At 53.4% G+C, this 21,266-nt stretch overlaps 3 protein-coding genes across 6 annotated transcripts; all 3 read right to left on the minus strand.

Moving 5' to 3' along the window:
* Positions 1–921: 921 nt before the first annotated feature.
* Mzb1 (marginal zone B and B1 cell specific protein) lies at positions 922–3,932 on the minus strand. The gene is made up of 4 exons (XM_006991031.4): positions 3,005–3,932; positions 1,928–2,052; positions 1,490–1,600; positions 922–1,384 (listed from the first exon to the last, which is right to left on the minus strand). The coding sequence occupies exons 1-4, from the start codon at positions 3,176–3,178 to the stop codon at positions 1,228–1,230; spliced, it is 567 nt and encodes a 188-aa protein (XP_006991093.1). The 5' UTR covers positions 3,179–3,932; the 3' UTR covers positions 922–1,227.
* A 281-nt stretch (positions 3,933–4,213) lies between these two features.
* Positions 4,214–10,945, minus strand: Prob1 (proline rich basic protein 1). The gene has a single exon (XM_006991032.4). The coding sequence runs from the start codon at positions 9,461–9,463 to the stop codon at positions 6,398–6,400; it is 3,066 nt and encodes a 1,021-aa protein (XP_006991094.1). The 5' UTR covers positions 9,464–10,945; the 3' UTR covers positions 4,214–6,397.
* A 147-nt stretch (positions 10,946–11,092) lies between these two features.
* Spata24 (spermatogenesis associated 24) lies at positions 11,093–20,411 on the minus strand. 4 transcript variants are annotated; one of them, XM_016009300.3, is made up of 6 exons: positions 20,173–20,394; positions 18,586–18,651; positions 18,229–18,359; positions 18,067–18,137; positions 11,497–11,599; positions 11,241–11,427 (listed from the first exon to the last, which is right to left on the minus strand). In XM_016009300.3, the coding sequence occupies exons 1-6, from the start codon at positions 20,287–20,289 to the stop codon at positions 11,262–11,264; spliced, it is 654 nt and encodes a 217-aa protein (XP_015864786.1). In that variant the 5' UTR covers positions 20,290–20,394; the 3' UTR covers positions 11,241–11,261. The 4 variants fall into 4 exon arrangements, with proteins under 4 accessions (XP_076411108.1, XP_076411109.1, XP_015864786.1 ...); XM_006991033.4 differs by having other exon boundaries at positions 11,241–11,391; positions 20,173–20,383; XM_076554993.1 differs by lacking the exon at positions 11,497–11,599 and having other exon boundaries at positions 11,093–11,427; positions 20,173–20,411.
* Positions 20,412–21,266: the final 855 nt, after the last annotated feature.

Genomic DNA, 21,266 nt, shown 5'->3' on the forward strand with positions numbered 1-21,266 from the left:
TGTTTTAAATCCTAGCAGAGGTTGAGGTGAGGGGATTTCCAGGGTTCAGGACCCTGACTGGGGATCTGGGTGTCACCTGGCAGTAAGTCTGTCACAGCAGCTGTGTCTGGGCCCCTAAGCCTGTTATGGCAGCTGTTGGTCAAGCTGTTTTGGGGCCCCCCACATTCGAGACACCCCAATTCCTCCAGCAGCCAACATTGCTTCTACCTTTAAAGTCTGAAGCCCCTTCCAGCCCAGACTTTACTCAGTCTGTAGCTTGTCAGGTCCCAAAGAGCCGGCCAGGGCTCACTCAGCACCCTTGGCTCCTCCCAGCACTGCTCACCCCGCCCCCTGCCCCAAACCTCCCCAGCCCGGGGGCGGGGCTTCGTTGCCCCGCCCCCAGCTTCCCATTCCTTTATAAATGTGCCATCTTGGGCATGCCGTTCTCTCGGTCCTTGGCTTGTCTTGGTCTTCTGCTCTCGGCTCCTGGTCCCCTTTCTTGTCCCTCTCATGTCTCCCCCGACCTCCTCTCATGACTCGGTTCAGTCTGGACTCTTCTCTACACTTCTGGCTGTTCTCTCCCTCATAGCTACAATAAAATCCTTCTCAACCATACCTTGGGGCGGTCATGTCTTCATTTTCTCTCATCATTTAGATTGAGCCTCTGCTGTCTGAATGGGTGCAGATAGCAAGAAGTCCAGGCCTCGGTGGCCACAAGGTGGCTGTCTGCCCTTTCCTTCTGAGGGATCTAAAGACCTGGACAGTTTGGCCCTGGACTGGATCCCTTTGACTAGATCCTTTCCTAGCTTGCTCACATTTCCAGCCATGCCAACTCTCTTCTAAGTGGGTGGAGTGACAGTGTTTGGTCCACTGTGGGAAGGATTTCAACAGAGACACCAGTGTCTGTCCCACTACCCCATCCCCAAACTCCTTTACAGAGGATTCACAGTCACTGAGCTTTATTTGAAAGTAGAAAGGCCTTACCGGTCCCCAGCCCCAGTGCCCCAGGGATGGGTGGAGGAAAACTGAGAGCAGGAGCCAGGCTTCCCAGACTCCTCCCCACCACGGCTGAAAGGCTAGACAGACGGGACAGGCTCACAGGCCCAGGACAGTCCTTGCAGCGCTTTCAAGGCTGAGGCAGGAGGGCAAGTTCAGGGCCAGCCTGTGCTACATGATGAGACCCTGTCTCCAAACAACCATTAATTTAAAAAAAAAAATAGAGAAGATCCACAGGTGTCTCAGCTTGTACTAAAGCTCTTCTCTTGGGACCGGGTTCTCCTGTGAGCAAGACCCCTGAGTGCCCCCACACAGCAATGCCTCCAGAGTCTCGTGACCTTGACGGTAGGCTTTGTAGATCTGGTCTTCTCCAAAATCTCCCAGGTACTGGAAACATGTCATGGAGAGCCTAAGGGAGCATTAGGCACCTTGAACCCTAACCTACCCACAGGGAAGTTGGGGGGGGGGGGCAAACCAGGACTCCAGGGAGTTCTTTCCCCGACCCTGTTATTACCTGTTGGGCCAGGGACCCCCAGTAATCATCACGCTGATGCTTGGCTCTGTGCCCTTGCTAAGTCCTGGGCCCGTGAGACGTTTCATCTGGTTCACTTCTTGGACTCCATAGCTGAGAGGGGTGGGAAGCAAGGGGTATAGGATCCATGGGGGCCTGGCCAGGGAGGGACTTGCTGCTAGTCTAAGCATACTGGGCATTTGCTGAGCTCAGACAGGGTTAAATCCAAGGCCCAAGATCTCACAGTCCCCTTTCTGTGCTCATCGGCTCTCCTACTTGTTCCCAAGAGCAGCAGCTCTAGCCCAGATTCCAGCCCAGCCAACCTCCGCCCTCAGGCCAGAGCCTCTGTGGAATGGGCATGTGGTGTCAATTGGGGGGGGAGGTCTGTACCCACCGCCTTCCCCCTTAAGGAAGTGGCAGGGGCCTGGGTTGGCAACTCACGACTGCCAGTTCTGAGAGCAGGTCCGGTCCAGGACATCTGTGTAAATCGACTCGCTCAGCTCCTGAAATCCACTGGAGTCTGGAGCATGAGATTTAGCCTCTGCTTTGGCCAGATGTTGCCCCATCTGGAATGAGGAGGTGTTGAGAGCCAGGACTTTGGGAACTGCTGTCAATTATGGGAACGGGAAAGGACAGACACCCAAGTCTCTGGGGAGGATGAGGTGGCAAAGGAGCTGTTGAGAGGAAACACCTGTGAGCAGGGCCCCCCTCAGGGCCCCAAAGCTGGGCTGGGCCAGTTCAGGCAGCACCTACTTTCCTGGGGGCAGGGGAGGAAATGCCATGTGAAAGACCTGGCCCTTCTTTCAGGGCACACTTGCCCAGTAGCAGATGCTATTTTTATTTTTATTTATTTATTTATTTTGGTTTTTCGAGACAGGGTTTCTCTGTGTAGCTTTGCGCCTTTCCTGGAACTTACTCTGCAGCCCAGGTTGGCCTCGAACTCACAGAGATCCACCTGACTCTGCCTCCCGAGTGCTGGGATTAAAGGTCTGCACCATCACCGCCTGGCTGCATATGCTATGTGGTGTCAATGGGGGGGGGAGGTCTGTACCCACCACGAGAACAAGGAAAGCCAAAGATAATAATAATAAACAAATAAAATAACCAGAGCCCAGTCTTTAATAACACATGTATTCACCTGCCCTGTGTACACACAGAAACAGGGTCACACAGGCATGCTTGAGAGGGTCGGGTATGGTGGGTTCACATAGATACACATGTACCCAACATGCATGAAGTAAAGACACCTTGAGGGTCTGGGGAGAAGTGTTGAGACAAAAAAGCGTACAGACTAGGAATCTAAGAGGGTGAATGGTTCCCTGGGGTGACAAGATAAGATTTGGGCACCTTAGATCATCTGCTCTTAGGTGACCAGGCAAATGTGTAAACTGAGGCATGGTAATTCAAGTGAAGGGGGCTGGTAATGTCATGGGGAGCTTGCTGCTCGGGGCTGAGGACTAGGGATTAAAGGCTTAGATGAAGCGGTCTGAGCAAGGACTGCTTACAGGCGGAACTTACTTGGTAGGCCACAGCCCGGCAGGCATCACAGCGCAGGTGAGCAGGCATGTAAGATGCGAACTTCTCTTCATCATCCAACACGGGAGCCGTAGCCGAGAGAAAAGCCTTGTTTGCGAGGCTTCCCAGGATAGCCTTGCCCCCAAACAGTAGCAGCAATGGCAGCGGCAGCCTCATGGCCTCTGAAGTGACTTCACGGAGCGTGCACTGTGGTTGGGGTGCAGATGTGCGTTCGAATTATCTGTGGTTTCGGCCAATAGGGAACTGACACCTCACCGGTCCTCTTGCCCTCCCCCGTGGCCCTGGATGCCACGTGTGCAGTTTCCACAGCGGGACCCTGGCTCCAGCCCACTGAGCTCTATTTCACAGATGTGGGATGAAGATGCAAAGAGTGGATCTGAGGCTGGGTAAAGACGCACGGGGGCTGACGCATCTCACGTACTGTGACCTGGTCACGTGACGGGGACTGTGCTGAACATCCTGTGGGGTGAGGCGGTGGGTTGCAGTCATCTTAACTCTACTGCTGAGAGGGTGAAAGCTCAGAGAGAAGAGACAAATCCTCCTGCCAGAGGAGCCCTGTCCAGAGCAGTCCCCAGTGCATGTTGGTCACTCAGCCACCGGGAGGATTGTGGCCATGGCTGCCGTTGCCAGCCTAGAGCTCTCACTGTAGTGAGGCAAATTCATTGAGTCTCGGTGACCACAGCATGTGAGAGCATACATGGTCTCTTTCTCCATCCCCGGGGTCCCCTTCTCTCAGTCAGAGCCAGGCATGGAAGGGCTTCATGGGGGTTGTTTATGAGGCAGCAAGCTAGCTGGGCGGTGGTGGCGCACGCCTTTAGTCCCAGCACTCGGCAGGCAGAGACAGGGGGATCTCTGAGTTCAAGGCCAGCCTGGGCTACAGAGTGAGATCCAGGACAGCCAGGGCTACAGAGAGAAACTGTCTCAAAAAAGAGGAGGAGGAGGAGGAGGAGGAGGAGGAGGAGGAGGAGGAGGAGGAGGATGCAGCAAGCTGAAAAAAGCCCAGAAGTTAAGAGCAAATGCTCCTGTTTCTGAGGACCTGGGTTCAGTTCCCATCAATCACATGGTGGTTCACAACCATCTGTAACTCCAGTTCCAGGGCGTTCAATGCCCTCTTCTGGCCTTCATGGGCCTCGGGCATGCATGTGGTGCACACACATACATGCAGGCGAATACTTATAAAATACAAATACATATTTTAAGGGTTATTTATTTATATGACTTTTTTTGAGACAGCCCTGGCTGTCCTAGAACTTGCTCTGTAGATCAAGCTAGTCTTGAACTCAAAGAAATCCACCTGCCTCTGCCTCCCAAGTACTGGGATTTAAGGTAGGTATCACCATACCAGGGGAAAAGATTTTTTGTTTTTGTTTTGTTTCATTTGTTGTCAAAGGGAGGCAGCAGGAAATAAGGACCATACACTTGTTATTTCTGTCACCACGGCTCCCATGGTCGGCCATTTATTGCGCACCAGGACAAGAGGACCCACTCCAGGGGTGGCCCTGGTCCCTCTATGCCATTGGGATCAACGTCTGTGGGAGAGATGTCCTGGTCATTCTGACTCAGCGTTTTAACCGATTTCCAGTCCAGGGCAAGGCTAGGAGAGGACCCTAGGGAACTTGGCTGCACAGCCTTGGAACCAGAGACCTATCAGTTGTCAACCTTGACCCTGCTTCTAGCGGGGACTGTCCTTCCCCAGACACCCCTCCAGCAAGGTCCACTCATTTTAGGCTCAAATCTACAGAAATCACTTCCCACCTCACAGAGGCTGTACTCTATCCCTCAGCTTACCCCAGGCTCAGGGCAGGTGGAATATGGGTTTGGGGTCTTTCCTGCGCTGTGAACAGCCTGAAGGACCAGTCCCTGAGTGGACACTGTTCCCTCTGCATGGAGAATGGAATCAGGGCCCTTGGCCTACTCCATAAAGGAACATCCTTCCTCTCCATATGGGAACATCCTTCCTCTCCATATGGGAACATCCTTCCTCTCCATATGGGAACATCCTTCCTCTCCATATGAGAACATCTTTCTTCCTGCCACCCCCCCCCCCAGGTCTTTTGAGAGAGGGTTTCTCTGCATATAGCCCTGGCTGTTCTGGAACTCACTTTGTAGACCAGGCTGGCTTCGAACTCATAGAGATCTGCCTGCCCCTGCCTCCCGAGTGCTGAGATAAGTTATGCACCCCCACACCTGGCTTTCTCTTGCCAGCTCTAGCCCACCTTCCAGTCACCGAGAGCACGCCCCCTTTGATGACACCCCAGCCCTCCTCCCTCTTGTCATCCTGGGGACTCAACTCACTTGCTCTCTACCTGGGTGGAATACCTTCAAGGTGAGCTAGCTCAGCTCCCTCCGGGGTCTACAGAAGACAGACACCGGCTTGAGGAGGAGCTAGGCTCCACGCTGTGGACTGTTAGCTGTGGCCACACCATTTTGTAAAGCCCCTCCATTTTGGTTAAACAACCACAATTCCCAAAACTAAAGTGATTCGTTTTTCTGGATTTCCCTGCCCTGTCAATCTTTAGTGACGGCTAGCCAAGAGAAGTATTTACTGATCCCTTGACATTCTTTCATTCACCACTTGTCCCTAGTCACCCCCAGCAACCAACAGAGAGCCCGGAGAAGAATCATTTCACTCCTCTTCCTCGTTTCCTAGACCCTTCTGCAGGCCTTTCTGCCAATGAATGGTTTCTCCCTTTGGCTGTCTTTACAGGGACCACAGCAATCCTGGGCCATCTCACTCTGTCCTCTCACCTCCAGTTCCAAGCCTACCCTCCACATCTCCTCATACAACATCCATGCTCTGCCTCCACTTACTCCCCTCATGGCTGCCATTCTCAGCCCCAAGCTGGCCTGGGGCCACACTGCGTTCTTCCACAACCTCCCAGGACAAGGCTCAAATCCCGATTTGATGGCCGGCATCCATCCTCTCCATCTCTGCAACACTCACTGTCCTGCTCCAGTCAACGGGACCCAGTGTTAGGGAGATACCAACAGCTCACCACCACCACCACAGGCGGCCCTGGCCCCGCGACTCCCACACCTGCTATTCTGGGAAACCCCAACATCTCTTAGTGGTCTCGCTTTGACACACTTGCTTGCCTGCATACACACATACACACATTCAGCACACCCTGGGAAGGTTTGGGGGAAGGGATACACATTTTTGTTGGCGCGGGACATAGGCATCCAAACATTAGCTATTTGATGTTCAGCACTATCAGACCAGGTAGCAGATATGGTCTCTTAAGGTCACTTCCGGTCTGGTCACTGGCTGGAACTAGCCAAAGAGTTGATAGAAGGAAAAATTAAGAGACTGGGAATCAGAACTTCCAAAGCCTTCTAGGGAACACAACTTCATGGGGATCGGGACCTTAGGCTTCACAAAGGAAACACGGGACCCTTGCTGGACTGGATGGGACCGGAACTGGAGGGCGGGGCACAGAAGAGCATCGGTGGAGCCGGACTGGGGGTCCCGCTCAAGGGCATGTAGTACATCCCCTCCAGGGGCCCAGCCTCAGGGGCCCAGGGTAGCTGCAGAGTGCCGAGGGCCGCCAGGTTGGGGGACGGGGGCGACAGTGGTGAGCCAGGGATAGGCCCATAGGCCGGCGGGTAGAGGCCGGGCCCTAGGGCCAGCGGGGCATAGGCCGGTCGTGGCGGCCGGGAGAGAGAGGGCGAGGGCGGCAGCAGCACTTCCACGTACTGCCCGCTCTCGGGATCGAAGAGTAGCCGCCGCCTCGGCTGCCGCGGAGCCTCCACAAAGTAATAGCGACCGCTCTCCGGGTCTACGAGGACCTTCCCCGGCGGCGCGGTTCCTGGAAGCCTCCGCGTGCCCTGGGAGGATGCAGGAGGCAGCCGGTCCGTGGGAGGCGCAGAGGCCGCTCGCGGGAGCGGTGCAGCCGTCCTGGCCGCCGGCGCCTGAGGCTCCCGCGGGAGGGGCGCCTGGACCGCAGCTGCAGGAGCCACAAGGGGTGTCTCCAATTCGGGTGCCGCCCCAACGCTCGACCTGGGACATGCCTGCGGGGAGCCGGGGCGAGGAGGTCGGGTCTCGGCTGACCCTAAAGGAGACCTCTGGGTTGAGGTACGAGCGCCTCCTAAGGGGCTGGTCCGACCCTCGCGGTCCGGGACCAGGCGCTGGGCCTCAGCATCTCGGTCAGATTCTCCCCCAGCACCGCGTCCTTGGACACCCGGGGTTTTCTCCCGACGACGGCTCAAGGCTAGAGCGCCAGGCAAGCGGATCTCACTGCGAGCGAAAGGCTTCGCGGTGCTGTTCTCTGCCCTCCGCCTCGGGACCCCGCTGGAGTGGGAGACATCCTTAGAGGTTGCATGGAGTGAAGGCTCTGGAGACTCGTAGGGATGAGGTACTACCGGCAGAAAGTCCTTGAGAAAGATGGAAGTGTAATGAGCCGGGGCGGGCGACTCCAGCGCCGGGAGCTGGTGCGCTTTGGATGCATCGCCCTCCTCCCCGCAGGCGTCAGCAGGAGGCGCGGGAAGCCCGGAGCCTGGGGTTCCCGCAGGAAAGCTTGGCGCGTAAGTGGTCTTAACCATCTTGCGCACGTCTCGCGGCCGCGGAATGGTCACGCGCGGACGCCCGGAAGCCGCTTCTCCCGAGGCCAAGGCTTCTGGGCACACATCGTCGTCCAGGATGCTTGTGAGATGACTTCCGGGCGGTTCCAGAGTATCTAGAACTGGAGACGGCTGCCTGCCTCTGAAGGCAATATCCTCATTTTCCAGTGTGAGCAGACACTGCGCCTCTGTGAGTTCTGGGGTCCCGGGTGCTGATGGTGCAGGCGGCTCCAGCTCCTGAGTTACACCATTCATAGCTTCCTGACACAATGCCGTCGATGAGCCCTGCGCACTAGGACCCCATGTCTCTCGGGGCGATGGGCTGTTCATTTCGACAGGATGACCAGGTGACTCTCGTGGGAGCAGGGCTGGCAGAGATCTGTCCCTACCCAGCCCTATTGCATCTCCGTCTATCGAATGCCGCACCCTCCACTGAGAAGGAGTTTCAGGACACGGATTCCCAACTCTAGTGACACCCTGAGTCCATTGGGGAAGAGGTGGAGGGGAAGGGCTCCTTCTGCTGACGACTTCCTCGACGGCCGCATCCCGATTTTCCCACTCAGATGATGTTTCAGGGAAGGATAGGTTATTCATTCTCCAAACAGCCCTATGAGGTTGTGCCAGGTTCTGGGGGGACGGGCAGCGAGGACCCCGCCCCGCCCCGTTTGGAGCCTGCCGCGGAGGGGATGGACTCGTAGGCCTCACAACCCTGCTGGGAACCACCCGGGAGCTTCTAGCATGGAAGGGAGGACTCCGTGCCCTCGGTACGGTTCGACCGGGAGTCTCACGGGGAAACTGAGTCTTGGATTCCTGTTCGTGAGCCTGCTGAATTTTCTCCTCCGACTGCAGAAAGATGCTGGAACTAACTGGACCCAGCGGTTCGGTCCCGGGCGCCGGCTTGTCCCGCCGAATCGCTCGCTCTCTGAGGCTGGGCCAAGGCCGCGGGGCTCTGGCGGGGGCGGAACCATCGTGGGCGCGGGGTGGCCGAGACTTGGCCTCTTCCGGGACCACACGAGTGCTGTGTGCCGTTTCCTGAGAGTTCGTCGTGGGTTCTGGCTTCCCGGTGGCCCTAAAAGTGACATTGCTGGGGGCCGGGACGGAAGAGCCCAGTTTTCTGGCCAGCGCCGTCTGCACGATGCCCGCGGCGGCCTGCAAGCGGCTCAGAGACTCGTCCAGGGAGCCGGTGCGCAGGAGCAGTCGGGGATGCGGCGCGCGACTGTCCTGCGAGGGACTCCGAGGCCGCGGACGCAGCTCGATCTGGCGCTTGGGTACCGTGCGGGGTCTAACGGGCGCGGGGCGCTCCTCCAGGGCCACCTCCACACACTCGTACTGGCCTGAGACGGCAGGACTGGGCCCGCGGGGCGGCAGCTCCAGGTAGGTGGCCCAGCGAGAGCCCCCGTCGGGGGCCTGCGGCTGCGGCGAGACTGAGACAGGCGACGCTGACCGGGGCAGCAGGGCACTGCTGAAGGCGGGCGCCATGGGCGGTTGTTCCTCCAGATCGTCCGCGTCCGAGCGGCTGAACAGAGGCCCCGCGCCGAAGATGACTTCCATCTCCCCCGACGGCAGCATGCGCAGCTGGGGCCGGGGCGGCTGCGGCCCGGAGGAGCCCGGGCCTCGCGGGAAACCCGAGCCGGAGCAGTGATGCTGGCGGCTATTCTGGGCGCTGACGGACAGGACAGGCTGCGCGCCCGCCCCCCGCCCAGGGGCCACCCAGAGCCAAGTCCCCCGGCCTTCTGTGTCCGGCCCAACGTCCGGGGGCTCCGGAGAACCCGGAGCTGTGTGGTACGAGCCGGACGAACTGGACGAATCCTGACGCCTTGCAGGGCCAGGCAGCCGCCTTGAGAGCCCAGGAAGGGCTGGCGGGGCGAGCGCAGTCAGCATGGTGGGCCGGACACTTAGCACTACCTCCCCTGGTGCCTCCGCCGGTGGCGCCTGCACTGTCCCCGCCCCGCCTGGATGCCGTGGGGTCAAAGCGTCTTAAAGCGCCAGTGTCCAGCCCGAAGCTAGCGGCGTTGGCAGCAGAGACCTAAGCCCTGGGCCCTACCGGGTGAAAGCCCTTTGCCGAACGAACTTTCTCCAGCACAGGCGGAAGGCGGGGTTGGGGCTCCAGACTTTGGCTGACAGGCAGGTGAGAGGAAGGCAGGCCTAGATTTGGAAAGCAGCAAGCAGCTAGGCCCAACGCCACCTGTCACAGGTGGGAAAACTCTGGCCTTGCAAGGGGCTTACCTGAGAGGTTCAGGGTGTGAAATCTTGAAGTTCCCTATCCTCAGCCCCCAAGTCTTTACCATCACAAAGAAACTCCTCCCTGGCTTCCTTAGCTACAATCCCTCTGCTTCCTTGACTTCCCTCACGCCCACCTTTGGTAGGACAAGGAGAATCAGAATGACTCTCCTAACTCAGCTAGGACTAGCTAGACTCATTGCTCTTGGGGAGACCAATAGGGAGGAGCTGGAGCGGGGATATCACAAAGCCTCTTAGCACCCAGAAGGAACCTGGGAGACAAACCAACCACTGGAGAGGTCCCAGGCTCACAAGGCTCCTACTCCAGTGGCCCACGACATGACTTCCTTCCCCGGTAGGGAAGCAGCCACCAGCTGTCATTATGACAATGGGACACCACTTGCCCTTAACTCCTGGCTTGAAGGTCCTGCTATGACTCAGGCCCCAGCTGGCCCTGAGACTGAGGCGGAGTCCGGACCTGCCTTCTTTTCGCTCACCCTCACACTGACCCAGCACAGGCCAGTCTTAAGCAATCGTAGTCTTGTGGACCCCGTTCCCCACGATCACTTAGGGGCACCCTCGGTGAAGGCTTCTGAAAGGATTTAACCTTTCATCCTATCAAGGCCTGCCTGAGCAACCTGAGCAGGCTGTGGTCCCCTTCCTGATTTTGGTTTTGTAACTTACGTCCTCTTTGTGAAGGTTTTTGTTCTGAAGTACAAGAAGGTGTAGGAGCGATTTGTATGGCTGGTATATAGTACGCTTCTTCTTTTATACTTGTTTTGGGGGTCGAGACAGGGTTTCTCTGTGTAGCTTTGGCTGTCCTAGAACTTGCTCTGTAGACCAGGCTGGCCTTGAACTCATAGAGATTCGCCTACCCATTTCCCAAGTGCTGAGATTAAAGGTGTGCACCACCACCGCCCGGCTCATACATGTGTTATTACCTGGGTGGCTTCTGGTTTCTAAGATTCACTGCGGTCCTGGAGCCCAGTCTTTAAAGTGTCTGCTCAAGCTACACCAACATACACACGCGCTTGCGCGCACACACTCCATTCTTCCCTAGCCCTATAGCCAACCCCGGAGAATCACATTTATTGGAGTCCAGGTAGGGTGTGACTGGGCTAACCTGGGCTGTGTATGGAGAAAAGGACTAAGCACCAAAAGCAAGCAGCAGTTCCTGCTAGACCAGAAGACCCAGCTCCCACCCCATTCCCATCAGCTCTACCCTGTCCCAAAGCAGTACAGCAGCAGGGCAGGAGTCGTAAGCGGCATTTCCTGAGCTCAGAAGAGGCTGTACAGTGGTGGTAGTCACCAGACCTCTTCCCCATGCAGCTCTGGTGCCTTGATTTGCTCTTGGAGAGGTGCAGGGACACACAGGGGTGGAAGGAAAGAGCTGTCTCCCCAGAACAGAGACGGTAGAAGTTGGGCATTACAGCTAGAGAACAGGAAGACAACCAGCATTTTATTTTTCCCTGGGACACTGGCGGCTACGGGCCCGACGTGTTCCGGACGCTTTCTTATGCTTCTGGTCCAGCACCTGGGCCATGTAGTTCTCCTGTTGCTTCTGGATCCGGAAGTCAGACACGTGATTCCTGCAACGGAGCCAGCTGGTCGTAGGCTGGACGGCCCTGGGGAGGGGCCAGAAGTCAGGCTCCCCACTTCCATCAACAACCCCCAAGCCTGGCCCGGCCCCTCACCTGAAAATCTGTTTCTGCTGGCTGATAACTTGCTGCAACTCTTTAATCTCATTCTCTTTGCCATTAAGTATATCTTCTTGCTTTATAATGTGAGACTCAATTTCTGTGGGGGAGAGAGGCAGGGGGGAGGGTGGTTCCCATCTCTCGGGCCCCTCCTGAGCTGAGGGAGGCTTCCCTTGGGAGGCTTTTCAGAACTTTGCTCTTGATGCTCAGAGGTTATCCTTGAACGGCTGCCAGTACCTCAGTATGAAGAGTGTCTTTCTGTATTGGAGACTGAACCAAGGGCCTTACACATGACAGGTAGGTGCTCTACTACTGAGCTACATGCCCAATCCTTTTTGGGTTTTTTGTCTGTGTTTTGTTTTGTTTTGTTTTGTGAGACATGGTCTTTCTACATAGGCCCAGCTGTCCTAAAACTCACTCTGTAGACCAGGATGGCCTCAAACTCCACAGAGATCCGCCTGTCTCTGCCTCCTGAGTGGGGGCGATTAAGGGTGTGCTACCCTCTATTTTTTTTTTTTTTGAGGCAGAGTCTCTCCATTATGTAGTTCTGGATGTTCTGGGACTTGCCCCATCTAGACCAGGCTGGCCTTGAATGCAAGAGATCCACCTTCCTCTGCCTTCCAAGTGCTAGCTAGCATGCACCACCACACCCATCTACTTTCTACTTGGTTTTGAAGCAGAGTCTCATTAAGTTGACCAGGCTAGCCTTAAACTCACTCTGTAGTCTTGGTAGGCCTTAAACTTTTGGTCCTTCTGCTCTGGGATTACCTCAAGGTGCTCACCACAAGGCTCTGCCGTATCAGCAAATGTAAGGGGTCTTGGGAGTAGAAACCATGATTATGTCAGCAACTTTACCACTCTATTACAGACCTCACTCAGGTGAGGATGGGCAAAACCCTGGCAAAGAAGCAGGCCAAAGCCCTGGCCCTTAGCTGCTGCCCCTGGGTCTTGACACTTCCTTGGTAAGATCCCTGCTCTAGAAACGGCAAGCCCTGGCCTCCCTAGCACCCTTTCCTGTCCTTTTCTCCTGTGCCCAAGTCTAATGTATCTCAGATGTCACTCATTTGTCTTTCTACAACTAGGACATAAGGCCCACAAGGACAGGGACTATTGTCTTCTTCACTGCCATCCCTAAGACCTAAAACCGTGCCAGGCCCTGAGATCTGTGTACCGTGGAGTGGATGAACAAGACGGCCCTAAGGACTCTGGGATTGGAAACATCAACTTTGGCCACCTCTGTTCAACCAGACCTATTAGGGACAGACTGGATGCCCAGCCCTGTGCTCCCAGGGACTGAGGGGGGAGATGAGGTCCTTGACCCCATCAGACATGTGCTTATTCCCCAGAAGAAGAGTTAGGACGCAGGAAGTAAAGGCTGGACAGATGGCTCAGTGGTTAAGACTGACTGCTCTAATGGAGGACTCTGAATTGGTTCCCAGCACCCATATGGTGGTTCTTCACTATGTTAACTCTAGTGCCTGAGGATCTGGGCATCCTCTTCTCACCTCCACAGGCACTAGGCACACACATGGTACACATACATACATGCAGCCAAAACACTCATACACATAAATCTAAAAAAATAAAAAATCCTCAAAAAACAAAACTCAGAAACTACACTGAGGGTGTTGGCACCTACCAGTGATCCCAGCACTTGGAAGGCAGAGGTGAGAGTATTGGGAGTCCAAGGTCTCCTACCAAGTTTGAGGCCAGCCTGGGCTAACTGTCACAACAGAAAAAATAAATAAATAAAAATAAAGACTTAGTTGAGGGCTGGCTCATAACTGGAATTCTTGCCTACCATGTATAAGGCATGTGAGTACACACATATAAACACATACACATACACACACACACACACACACACACACACACACACACACACACACAGAGAGAGAGAGAGAGAGGGGGGGGGAAGAAGAGAGAGAGAAGAAAATAAAAACTAATGACAGACAGAAGAGGAACAGGATGAGGCCACACACTTCAAGAAGGCTCACACTGATGAGGTAGTGTTAGCATGCTGGGTTAGCTGCTTTTTAGAGCCTGTAACTCATATGTAAATAGTCCCTCTTCCAAGGGAGCATGGAGAGGACAGTAACGACGGCGATGGAAAAGCCTCTCTCCTAATAAAGCACACATTCGATACAATGATTTCTGTGTCTTGGGTCAAAAATCCAAGGTGCCTATATGGATCTGAGAGCACTCGTTTATATAACTTTCCTTCGATGGAGCCCTGGAAAATTCTGATCACATGGGGCGCAGGGGCAGGTGGAACATCCCACTCACTAAAAGGCTGCACAGGCCTGGGATTACAGTTCACCGGTAGAGTGCAAGCTTATGGGTTCGATTCCCAGAACCATTGAAGAGAGAAAAAGACAGGAAAGTGTTAGGAGTGGTGACACATGGCGGGAACCCAGCACTCGGGAGGCAATGGCGGGAGAGTGAGCTCAGAGTCCTTCTATAGCAAGTTTGAGGCCAGCCGGAGACGCATGAGAACCCTTCTCAAAAAAGGGGGTGAGGGCCGGGCGGTGGTGGCGCTCGCCTTTAATCCCAGCACTTGGGAGGCAGAGCCAGGCAGATCTCTGTGAGTTCGAGGCCAGTCTGGGCTACCAAGTGAGTCCCAGGAAAGGTGCAAAGCTACACAGAGAAACCCTGTCTCGAAAGAAAAAAAAAGGGGGGGGGGTGAGGAAGCTGGATCGTGGACTGGATGGTTAAGAACACTGGCTGCTCTTCCAGGAGACCTGGATTCCATTCCCAACACCCATGATAGTTAACAATCTTCTGTAACTTTAATTTCAGGGAATCTGATGCCCTCTTCTGGCCTCTGACGGCACCAGGCACACACAGAGTGCACATGTACAAAAGACACCCATACATGTAAAATAGTAAGGTGAATAAACCTAAAAAAAAAATCTGTCATTAAGTTAGAGAAATATAAAAAAAAAAAAAATGGAGAGTGAGAATTGGGGAAGAGTTTGGTCTGTAAAACGCTGGCCTTGCAAGCATGAGAATCTGACTGAGGTCTACGAATCCATGGGAAATGCTGGCTGTGGTGGCCTATGCTCATCATCCTAGTGCTGGAGAGGCAGAGGCAGGAGGATCCTGGTTTCTCTTGGCCAGCCAGCTTAGCCAAATTGGTGAGCTTGTGCTGTGGAGTTAATCTTCTCTACAATGTGTAAATTATGCTGTGTAGCTGAAGTTTTCCTGTGTTCTGCCCAGTCTGCATGGAGCTGGAAGTTTTCCTATGTTCTGCCCAGTCCACAGCCGCTCAGACCCAAGTAAACACACAGAGGCTTATATCAATTAAAACTGCTCAACCAATAGCTCAGGCTAACTACTGACTAGCTCTTACACTTAAACTGAGCCCATTTTTGTTAATCTATATGTCACCACGTGTTCTGTGGCTTTACCTGTGTGCCATTACATGCTGCTCCCTGGACAGTGGGCTGGCGTCTCCTGACTCAGCCTTCCTCTTCCCAGAATTCTCCTTATCTGCTTATCCTGCCTATACTTCCTGCCTGGCCAATCAGCATTTTATTAAACCAGTGTACAAAAGCATTATTCCACAGCAATGCTGTGATTAGTTTAATAAAGAAGCTGATTGGCCAATAGCTGGACAAGATAAGGTTAGGTGGGAAAACCAGACTAAGGATACTGGGAAGAAGGGCAGAGTCAGGAGTCACCAGTGAGACACAGAGAAGAAACAGGAGGTGCAAGATAAAAGATAATGTGGCAGAATGTAGATTAATAAAAATGGGTTAAATGAAGTTGTAAGAGCTAGTTAGTAATAAGCCTGAGCTATTGGTCGAGCATTTATAATTAATATTGATTTATATTTAATATGATAAATAACTGTGTTGGTTATTTGGGAACTGGCAGGAGGGAAAGAAACCTGTCTACAAGCTTCAGGCCAGTGAGAGAGCCTTTCCTAAAGGAAGTGGGTACCACTCCTCAGGATGATACTGGAGGTTGTCTTCCAGCTTCTATGTGCATGTGCACACATGCATACACCCCATACATGAACACAGACAACTAAATGGGAATGGGGGCTGAGGAGGTGGTTCAGTTACTAAAGTACTTGCTGTACATCAAATGTGAGGACCACAATTTGGATACCGAGCACCCACATAAGAAACCAGGTGCAACTGTGTGTCCCTGTAATCCTAGTGCTGAGGAAGTCAAGACAGTGGGTTCCGGGTGCTTTCTGGGTCTCTGCAGTCTAGCCAAAATTGGCAAATTTCAGGTTCAGTGTGAGACCCTGTCACAAGAAATAGGGCAGTGGGCCAGTGAGATAGCTCATCAGGTTAAAGTTCTGGCTGGCAACTGGAGGACATGCATTCCATCTCCAGGACCCACACAGTAGATGGAAATGTGAAGGCCAAATTTTCCCTCACTCCCATATGCTGTGGGATGCACATGCACACATACACACCACACACAAACACACAAGAAACTGTAATACAAAACCACTGCTTTAAAAAAAAAATATGTCAGGGGGTTGCAGAATTAGCTCAGTGGTTAGGAGCACCTGTCCCTCTTACAGAGGAGGCTGTCAAGTCCCATCACCATATGGCAGCTCCCACGGTCCCAGGGAATTGGATGCCTTCTTCTGGTATCTGTGGGCACCAGTCATGCATGCAGTACAGATATATACATACATGAAGGCAAAACACTCATACACATAAAATAAAAGAAAAACATGATAATGTGGAGAGTGACTGAGGAAGCTGCCTGACTTTGACCTCTGGACCTTGCACACTCACGCACATACAATCAGGGAAGTACATATACAAGGAAGGAGAAAGGGAGGAAACCCCAACACAAGCTCCAGCCAGGCAGAAATGTTGGTGCATCTAGATTTCGGAGGAAATCTGGTCCCAGAGGCACAGGGTAGAAAACAGGAAAGAGACCCAGGTCAAGGTGGGAGACTTAGGGACTCACTGCATGACAGGAGGGGCCAGAGCCTGCTTCTCAAGGTCATCGGGATAATCGGATTAATTACATCTAAACTCCTTTGGAAAAGAACTAGAAATTTGTGTGACTAGCTGGGCATGGTGGCACCTGTTCATTCCAGTATTTGGAGGCAGAGGTAGGAGGATCTCTGTGAGTTCAAGGCCAGCCTGGTCTACATGCCAAGTTCTAGGACAGCCAGTCTCAAAAAAGGAAAAAGAAAGGAGCTATGTAAATATAAAAACAGAACTTAAATCACAAAGGATCAGGTAGGAGTATTGATTAAAGTGAGGTTCTTACTGGCTAGGTAAGGGCTTGTAGCCCATTAGAGAGGTGCAGGACATTCTGTGGAGAGGCAGCCAGACCCTGACCCCATGACACATGGAGAGCCCTAGGGCCTGGGCTGATTTTGGTAGAAAAGATGTCTCTGGCTATACCAGGAAATAACTCCAGTTGTCTAGGTAGGGGAGATGTTAAGAGAGGTGGAAAGGACCCAGGGGTGGAGGGACCCAGTGGGTATGAAGACAGTGACTCTGTTAGGCTTCAGAAGGCCTTGACACCCATGACGCCTGTCAGCCTGCTTGCCCTGATCAAGAGAGCAGCCTGTTGGCATTTCTTAGAGAGTGTGGTGTATCGCAGAAGGCTGTGAGTGCCTGAGGACTATGTGGCGCCCCATGGGGGAGCCTCACCAGGAAGGGACCTTGACCATCTTGGGCTCAGGCTGGTCTCTGGCCTATTCAAGATCTGCTACAAGAATGAACAGATTTCATGCATGGAATTTATGGCTGCTTCATAGGCTAAGTAACAAGAGTTTAGCAGTCTCTGAAAATGAAAGGTGTTCCTGAAGGCTAGGACAGCCGTGCCCAGGTCAGAGCAAATTGCCAAAGACATGTACATAGCAGAGCTGAAATCCGGTGGCCCAGACATATTTTACTCAGTGAATAAAACACTTTCAAATTGCCTAAGTGAGTTGCCTACACTAACAATTTGGAAGTTTCCATTAAAGATGACTTGAGAATTCTTTTTTGTTTTTGAGACAAGGTCTTACACAGCCAACAACGGCCTCAGACTCCTAATCTTCCTTCCTCCACCTCCTGAATGCTGGGATTAGAAGCATGGGCCACCACACCTGGCTTCTAGATTCTTCTTTTAAAGATCTGGTGACCCTGGGTTCTGTTCTCACGGGAGGGGTATGGCTTTCATGAGTCCCCCATTCCTACCGAGTCCCTTGATCCTAAGACCAGCTCGCAGTAGGACTGCGCTTGTTCTATGGTTCCTCTAGAAGCAAGGTTATCAATCGGGTACACGATTTCTAACACTTATCAAAAATGGGAAAAAACAAAAGGTGCACTAAGAAGGTTGTATGTTTCAAGAAAAATGGGAGCGAGCCCGTTTCTTTATGGCTGTGAAGAATACCGCACACCGATTTCATCCATCATTTCCGTGGCCTGCCTGGTCCCTGAAGGCATTTTCGAAGGTGTGACCCGCCTGGACTTGCCTGTATCCTCAGCCGGGGGCAGAAGTTGGGGTAGAACCCTGATTTTGGCACAGGCACTGGGCTGTTGGGAAAGAGCCCATGTATGTTAACGTGGGGGGCAGCACGTGCCTCCCGCCTACCATTACACTTGCTGATGAGCTGGTCCTTCTTGCTAGACTCCTGCAGGACTCTGTTCTTGATACTGGAGAGCCTGCGCAGGGAAGTGAAGATGAAAGGGTGGGCAGGCAGAAGGCGGAGGAGCCTCCAACCGCCACGCCCCTTCCTGTGGCCCACTCACTCACGCTTTCTCAAAGGCCAGCTTCTCTTTCTCCAGCTGCTTGGACAACACCTCCACCTCTCCCAGGGCAAACTGTAACTTCTCCTCTTCCTTGGCCAGGAGGGCTTTGGTTTTGGCATGAGCAGCTTTCTCTTCCTGCAGGGGAGGTTTATCCCTCTTTATCCCAAGCTTCCTTGGGTCTCTCAGGATCCCTTAACTAACCTCCTTTCTCAGAGGTGCATGCTGAAGCCAGGGTGCAGGGAAACTCTACCGGAGTACAAGGGCTTGAGGTTCTGAAAGGCCAGTGCTCAAGGACTCTGCCCAGACACAGGGATCTTGGGGAATGGGAGAAAATTAGGAGTCTGCAGAGGCCATTACTCACCCCCAGTTTCTTCTCTACTTCCTGGAACTCTTCTTTACTGACAAAATTTTCATCCTGGAGAACCATCTGCAACAGAGCCAGGCTCAGGAAGGGGCTGGGGCTAAGGTGGGGGGGAGCCCTCTAAATTTTCATCCTGGAGAACCATCTGCAACAGAGCCAGGCTCAGGAGGGGGCTGGGACTAAGGTGGGGGGGAGCCCTCTAAATTTTCATCCTGGAGAACCATCTGCAACAGAGCCAGGCTCAGGAAGGGGCTGGGGCTAAGGTGGGAGGGGAGCCCTCTAAATTTTCATCCTGGAGAACCATCTGCAACAGAGCCAGGCTCAGGAGGGGCTGGGACTAAGGTGGGGGGGAGCCCTCTAAATTTTCATCCTGGAGAACCATCTGCAACAGAGCCAGGCTCAGGAAGGGGCTGGGACTAAGGTGGGGGGGAGCCCTCTAAGGACCAGGACAAAGGACGAATAATGAAATGATGACCAGGACTTCAGTCAGGCCTTAGGACGGGAGAACTCAGCTCCACAGATTTACGGAGGCCCAGCTCTAACTGCTGCCTGCAAGGAGCCACCAGCCTCCTGGAGACGGCTCAACCCTAGCACTTAATGCTGTATGTCGTGGGGGAAAGCCCAAGGGACTGGGGTACACAGAGGGACCCCTGGACCCAGCTTTAGGAAGGATCAGGATTGCTCTCAGAGAAAGTGACATCAATCCTGATATCTGGCTGCTAAATATGATCACTAGAGAAAGAATGTTCCAGGTGGTGGGACACACATGCCAAAGTGAGCTGCCAAGAGAAAGATCTGGGAGCCATCGGGGAATTGAAGGTAACTGAGTGCCCACAGAAGCATACATTTTGTTGAAATAGGTAGAGCACGCCTCTCATAATCCCCCTCGAATCTAACTTCTCAGAAGGGAAGACACTGTCTAAAAATCATTAGCGTGAAAAATATTTTTGGTTGTGAGCCTAGCCTTTAGCGGCTGAGCCATCTCTCCAGCCCTAGAGTGAAAAATAGATGTGAAGCTAGGTTTTTTTATTTTTATTTTTATTTTTTTTGCGCTAGAGAAATATCTCAACAATGCTACCAAAACAGAAAAAAACAAAAACTATGAGCTCTTGCTGGCCAGCAGGGAGGCAACCTGTGACGCCAATGCTTGGCACCCATTAGCTCAGGCTGGAAACAAACGGACACTGAAAGGTTTGGAGACCCTTAAACCAGCACCATGAAAGGGCCAGATTTGTATTAGCACTGCATTTGCCACTGGGTAGGAGTGAGGCTTATGGAATGATCTGGTTTCTGTGCTCAGGAGGCCTTGCGGAGTCAGTGAGGTCATCTCCACTGAACGTGGAGACACTGAGGTTCAATGAGTATCTACCAGTCCCTTCAGCAACCGGGCAGAGTGGGGAACGTCGTCTGATTTAGGTTAAGTTCAGCAAGGCACCCGGTTCCTCTTGGTTCCATTTCTAGCAGCCAGGTGAGCCCCGCCCCCAGGATGACGCCCTCCGCAATATATTCTAGCCACGCCCCCTACTCCAAAGAGGGCCTGGTCCCGCCCCTGCCGGTGGGGCCTTTCCCCGCGCTCTGGCTGCATACCACATTCCTCAGTTGGTGGATCAGTTCCTCCTGAGATTCAATCACGTCCCGCAATTGATCGAAGGCGAGACACACAGATCCGGAGCCCCCCTGCGACCACCCAAGGGGCGTCGCCATCTTTCGCCCCCGCCAGCTCGTTGGAAATGGCCTCCGGCTGCGTGCCCTACCCGTCGCCAGCCAATGAGAATACGACGCCACAGAGCACCCTAGCAACCGGGGGCGGGGACTTCCTCTGTTAACAAGGCCGAGGACCGGCCTTAAGAAAGCCTCCGGGGCGTGTGGCTCAGGGAGTGGAGCGCTTGCCGGGGAAGAGCTAGTCTGGATTGCATCCCCAACAATGCAGCAACAAACGACTGGGCGTGGTAGCTTAAACTGGAAACCTCAGCTTTCAGGAGGCTGGAAGATTGTGAGTTCAAGACCAGCCTGACCTACATAGAAAAGCCTGCCTCAAAACTACAAAACCCGCTCAATGGAAAGAGTGTGTGCTTCTAATTAACATGCATGGAAAGCCTTTAATCCTCCCACTTCGGAGGTAGAGGCAGGAGAATAAAAAATTCAGTCATCTTTTCATACATAGCAAGTTCAAGGCTAGCTTGGACAAGGCTACCTTATCTCCAAAACAAAACCAAACCAAAAAATGAAAATCAAAACCTTATAAAAACAAGCCGGGGGTGGGGTGGGGAGCAAGAGAGATGGCTTAGCAGTTAAGGGCACTGACTGCTCCTCCAGAGGACCCAGGTTCAATTCCCAGCACCCACATGGCACTCACAGCCATCCACAACTCCAGTCCCAGTAGATCCACCATCATCTGGCTTCCACAGGCATTGCATGCAGGGGTATACAGATACACATGCTGGCAAACACTTGTACAAATATAATAAAGTTTCTTATATTAAAAAAATAAAACAAGCCGGGCGTGATGTCTGATGCCTTTCATCTCAGCCCTCTGTGAGTTCCAGGACAGCCAGAGCTACATAGTGAGGCTTTGTCTCAAAAACAAAACAAGGGGCTGGAGAGATGGCTCAGCGGTTAAGAGCACCGATTGCTCTTCCAGAGGTCCTGAGTTCAATTCCTAGCACCCACATGGTGGCTCA

This window comes from Peromyscus maniculatus, chromosome 19, assembly GCF_049852395.1.
Source record: "Peromyscus maniculatus bairdii isolate BWxNUB_F1_BW_parent chromosome 19, HU_Pman_BW_mat_3.1, whole genome shotgun sequence".
Taxonomy (NCBI): domain Eukaryota; kingdom Metazoa; phylum Chordata; class Mammalia; order Rodentia; family Cricetidae; genus Peromyscus; species Peromyscus maniculatus.

What these genes read in the sequence shown, in the direction of transcription:
- Spata24 (XM_076554993.1), bottom strand. Translation starts at nt 20,289, where the DNA reads ATGGCGACGCCCCTTGGGTGGTCGCAGGGGGGCTCCGGATCTGTGTGT. An exon ending in TCCACCAACTGAGGAATGTG is followed by an intron (nt 18,652 to 20,172) that starts GTATGCAGCCAG and finishes GCTCTGTTGCAG; the next exon opens with ATGGTTCTCCAGGATGAAAA. An exon ending in AAGCTGGCCTTTGAGAAAGC is followed by an intron (nt 18,138 to 18,228) that starts GTGAGTGAGTGG and finishes TTCCCTGCGCAG; the next exon opens with GCTCTCCAGTATCAAGAACA.
- Mzb1 (XM_006991031.4), bottom strand. Translation starts at nt 3,178, where the DNA reads ATGAGGCTGCCGCTGCCATTGCTGCTACTGTTTGGGGGCAAGGCTATC. An exon ending in GCCGGGCTGTGGCCTACCAA is followed by an intron (nt 2,053 to 3,004) that starts GTAAGTTCCGCC and finishes TCCTCATTCCAG; the next exon opens with ATGGGGCAACATCTGGCCAA. An exon ending in GGGGGTCCCTGGCCCAACAG is followed by an intron (nt 1,385 to 1,489) that starts GTAATAACAGGG and finishes ATGCTCCCTTAG; the next exon opens with GCTCTCCATGACATGTTTCC.
- Prob1 (XM_006991032.4), bottom strand. Translation starts at nt 9,463, where the DNA reads ATGCTGACTGCGCTCGCCCCGCCAGCCCTTCCTGGGCTCTCAAGGCGG.